The sequence below is a fragment of the Penaeus chinensis genome, chromosome 4 (genome assembly GCF_019202785.1).
Source record: "Penaeus chinensis breed Huanghai No. 1 chromosome 4, ASM1920278v2, whole genome shotgun sequence".
In the NCBI taxonomy this organism is placed as follows: Eukaryota; Metazoa; Arthropoda; class Malacostraca; order Decapoda; family Penaeidae; genus Penaeus; species Penaeus chinensis.
This window is the reverse complement of record NC_061822.1, coordinates 31,865,770-31,870,769: the sequence shown is the minus strand read 5'-3', so window position 1 is coordinate 31,870,769 and position 5,000 is coordinate 31,865,770. Positions and strand designations below refer to the sequence as shown.

Below are 5,000 nucleotides of genomic sequence, written 5' to 3'. Positions count from 1 at the left end.
ATGTACTGCATGGCAATCTTGTAGGAGTATGTTAGACTACCAACAATATCATCCTGGAAGAAAAAATTAATATTAATTTTTTTAATCAAGTTAAGCATGAAGCATATCGCAACTCCTTTTCAATTCTGGATGATTTGCTATCATTCCATTTTCACTTTTTTTCTGACAAAGGTAATAGTAATGAAGTATATAAAAATGTCAACATACAGAAATTTCAAATGTAACACAAAGCACATTCTGAAGTAAGATTCAAGAATAAATTGATGATGATGCTTCAATTTTTGTGACAGTATCTGACTATATCACAGAAAAAGAGGAAACTCACAATATCCATTTGATGAAACAAAACTGTATCCAAAAGCTTTGTTTATTTAATTATGGCCCTAACTGAATGGCTAATAAGTGTATCCTAATCCAAGGAAGATGTAATATTTCTTGAAATTCTATTCATTCCTCATCAAAACTCTCTGCTCAACTTACAGAAGTCATGATAGCCTCTCGGAACCAATCCATGCGGTGAGTTTCTAGCGCAATGCCAATGGCGTGGCGGTACTGCTGGTCAGTGATGCAGCGTTTGAACATGCTGTTGAGCAGTTCTTCTAATCTGGCATCCATCTTTGCATCTTTTTGTGCCCTCAGCTTGATGTAATGGTCAATGGCATGAACTGTAAGAGAAAATTAGGTAGTAAATTAATTTACTTGAAGAAGAAGAAGAAGAAGAAGAAGAAGAAGAAGAAGAAGAAGAAGAAGAAGAAGAAGAAGAAGAAGAAAAGGAGAAAAAGAAGAAGAAAAGGAAAGAGAAAAAGAAAAGGAGAAAGAAGATGCAAATAAAATTTGATCATGAACACCATTCATTTAATGGCAGCATTGCACAAAACCCACCTTTGATTGTATCTATGTAGAGCTGGTTTCTATCCTGATGCAGCATTGGACCTGATCTCAATGCATATGTGAGAGAGTCTAAATAAGATCCTAAATGAAAGTAAACTTTGGATACAACAAGAGCAGCCAACTCTCGCTTTGGAAATTCGCCATTTTCTTCAAGTTTTTCACTGAAAAGAGAGGAGGAATATAGTTTTTACAATACATGAACAGGCCATTTATAGGTAATTTTATATATTTACAAATGTGCAGAAAATGCAAATTTACATTCTTTTCTACTTCAAAATTTTCATACAATATCTATAAATTTTCAAACAATTTTTATCATTCATTTTTCTTAATTAAAGTTGCCCTTCAACATATGACAATACATACAAATATCTATGGAGTTAATCAGATTTTTACACTATTTTTTTTCTTTAAGATGGATATCAAAATGTCTAAAACTTCATGCATCAACTAATTAATATCAACATATATACATTATGCATATATACACATATACATATATACAAGTATATAACTATATACCTATATAATCATATAATTATATAAGTATATGTGTGTGTGTGTGTGTGTGTGTGTGTGTGTGTGTGTGTGTGTGTGTGTGTGTGTGTGTGTGTGTGTGTACGTGTGTGTGTGTGTGTACGTGTGTGTGTGTGTGTACGTGTGTGTGTGTGTGTACGTGTGTGTGTGTGTGTACGTGTGTGTGTGTGTGTACGTGTGTGTGTGTGTGTACGTTGTGTGTGTGTGTGTGTTGTGTACGTGTGTGTGTAGTGTGTGTGTACGTGTGTGTGTGTGTAGTGTGTGTGTGTCGTGTGTGTGTACGTGTGTGTGTGTGTGTGTGTGTACGTGTGTGTGTGTGTGTACGTGTGTGTGTGTGTGTGTTGTGTGTGTGTGTGTGTAGTGTGTGTGTGTGTGTGTGTATGTGTGTGTGTGTGTTGTGTACGTGTGTGTGTGTGTGTGTACGTGTGTGTGTTGTACGTGTGTGTGTACGTGTGTGTGTGTATGTGTGTGTCGTGTTTTACTGTGTGTGTGTGTACGTGTGTGTGTGTGTGTAGTGTGTGTGTGTGTATGTGTACGTGTGTGTGTGTGTACGTGTGTGTGTACGTGTGTTGTTTTGTGTACGTGTTGTTGTACGTGTGTGTGTGTTGTACGTGTGTGTGTGTATGTGTACGTGTGTGTGTACGTGTGTGTGTACGTGTGTGTACGTGTATGTGTACGTGTGTGTGTGTGTGTGTGTGTGTGTGTACATGTGTGTGTACATGTGTGTGTGTGTGTGTACATGTGTGTGTGTGTATACGTGTGTACATGTGTGTGTATACGTATGTATACGTGTGTACGTGTGTACGTGTGTGTGTGTGTGTGTGTGTGTGTGTGTGTGTGTGTGTGTGTGTGTGTACGTGTGTGTGTGTGTACGTGTGTGTGTGTACGTGTGTGTGTGTGTATGTGTGTGTGTGTGTGTACGTGTGTGTGTGTGTGTGTGTGTGTGTGTGTGTGTGTGTGTGTGTGTGTGTGTGTGTGTGTGTGTGTGTGACATAACTTACATTTTCTGGATAGAGTCTGCAATTTCTGGCCAGAAAGTATCTGTTATCTCATTGAGTCTCTCCAGTGCAAACACTCGTAACTGATCTTCATTCTCATCCAAGAGGGCTAGGATGCCCGCTGAAAAATAAAAAGTTGTTATTTCCTTCCTGTAATGTTTGGTCACCATATGAGAAATTAAAAAGCAGGAAGATGAGATGAAGTGTGGATGATTTCAGATATAATTCCTTTACTCCGAACTGATGATTTATTCATCATCTGACATTAAAATATAAACAGTACTTCATAGAGCTTTACACTTTCTTTTCTATCATCATAAACATGGAACTATTTAGCAAAAATAAATAAGGCTTTAAATCAATTTGGCAGTACAGCTTGATTCACATTGCAAAAGACACTTGCCAGAGCATATCTAACTCCATGTTCCAAAATCTATTCATGAATCTAAGTTGTTGTCTTGGCATGTCCTTCAGGCACTACCCAAGGAGTGGGTTAATAGGGGGCTCTACACCCCAACACCCCTAGCAAACAGTCTTCACCTCAACAGAGCTGAAACTCAAGGGCACTAAGTGGACTAGGGCTATGAGCAGTACTTTCCATGAACTTTTTCATTATTTATGGCATTACCATTCTTGTCTGCAAATTATTACTTGTACGGATAACTGCAACTTTTGTCCTCTACAAGAATATCATCTTCAATTTGCTCTTGATTAGTGCATCCACACTGTAAATATTAACCACATCCATTAGCCTTACAGAAGACTCCTGAACAAATACTTTCCCTATCTTAATGCAGTCAGTTTGTAAATACATAGCAAATAATGCACTCATTGGGGTCCCTATAACTTTCAGAGCAACCACAAAGGCCACCAAACCTCCCTGATATTTCATAATCACATAATGAACCAGTCGTTAGAATACACATTATGAAGGTATAAGCCATGGTGACTAGTGTATACTAGTGTATACAATTCACACTGAACAAGCTCTAAATAAATCAGTATATGTAAGACCAGTACTGCATTAAGAACTTTTCTTCGTACAGACAACTTGTCAAGACCACACTTGTAACCTTTGAAGTCTTCATTGCTCACAAAGCAACAATAATAAAAGGCTTTCTTGTGATTTGCTTGCAACTGTCATTGTTTACATACAAATGCTATTGTGACATCATCTCATCCTGCTCGCCCAGCTACAAAGGAAGGCAAGATGGACAAGATGAACAACTGATTGGTCAAAACATATTGTCTAACTTGTTGAACGAGGAGTTCCAAATGCAATATACCAAGGTTATTTTTCAAAAATAACAATCAGGCCTTCCTGGAAGATATCTATATCATCAGTTTTATTCTCTTTGTGAAGAGAACAAATCTGATGATCATCTCCGTCAGAACAAGCGCCAACCATCTTGGTGTGATAAGTCCCAATAGCATGAGCAAGTAAGAAGTATATCAAGGAAATTATGGGGTAAAAAGGACTGAAATAAGAATACACAATAAAACTATGTAAAATTGACAAATGAAACTCTACAGTCGTGTCAAATGTTGTGCCGATTTAAAAAAAACTGCAGGAGTCCAACCCATCGTTGAGTACAACCTACGGGAATTCACACCATCCAAAGCCTACGTGGTAAATGTTCAGTATGTCCTAACCAATAACCCAACTTGACCCTAATCCAGTGGAATTTATACACTACAATCAACATATTCCCTAGCCAGGGGACTTTACCGCACAGATGCCCATTGGATTTATACAATTGTATGAATACCCTGTGATATCTATACTATCTCTTTCTATTTGTTGATATATTTTCTAGCCAGGGGAAATGGATGTTGGGATATAAATTTGCTCAATCAAATACTACACATATAATTTGCTTCCTGAAAACCATATACTTTTAAATGGCAAAACACCAAACTTTTCTTTGCTTCCATCTACAGTCTGAATTGCTTGTTTTTTTAGCATTTGGAGTATACGTGATTGGCCCAAATATCATGCTGTGATAGTTAGTAATATGTTCTTCTGCGTGGCAACTATGTTGTCTTAACCCATACCTGCCAGGCCACACCTATAGTCATCGTACCAGCCACACCTATAGCCACCATACCAAACTGACTAATCATGCTGGGTACAGAGCGGAAACAGTGTCGAGCGGAAAGTTCTGCTACATGTAGCAGACTCATGGGCCAAACGGCAGAAAGTCACCAGAGTCAGTGATGCCAAGAGATTTCTGATACTATCATTGAAGGGATAAAAATGACCTGAAATCAATGGACTAATGAAAATGAAACATTTCTCACTGGCATATTATCAAGGAATGATCACTCAGCACTGTCAAAATACCCAGAGGCAAAAACAAGCATGCTTAATCCTTTCCTGCCGGGTCATGCCGTGAGGCGTCAAAACAAACCAATTGAATTGTGGCGTGTGGCTGTACGTCGCAGCAGTACGCCAAAGCACTCTGAGGCGGTGATTCGGCTTGATGTACCGAACTCCCACGCTCAAAGTCTGTGTATTGCCATTGATCTCCAGAGCGTAGAGCTTTTTAAAAATTTTCTTCACCTGTCATCAAG

The 5,000-nt window shown here is 38.3% G+C and overlaps 1 protein-coding gene across 1 annotated transcript in view; it reads right to left on the bottom strand.

Annotated features, from left to right (window-relative positions):
• The window catches only part of LOC125048161 (26S proteasome non-ATPase regulatory subunit 1-like), a 12,690-nt gene that overhangs the window by 6,480 nt on the left and 1,210 nt on the right, over positions 1–5,000 (bottom strand). Inside the window, exons 2-5 of the mRNA XM_047646722.1 lie at positions 2,430–2,547; positions 883–1,052; positions 481–665; positions 1–53 (exon numbers count right to left, since the gene is read on the bottom strand). The exon at positions 1–53 is cut by the window's left edge and continues 178 nt beyond it. Coding sequence (XP_047502678.1) covers positions 1–53; positions 481–665; positions 883–1,052; positions 2,430–2,547 — 526 coding nt within the window. The remainder of the gene's footprint in view (positions 54–480; positions 666–882; positions 1,053–2,429; positions 2,548–5,000) is intronic.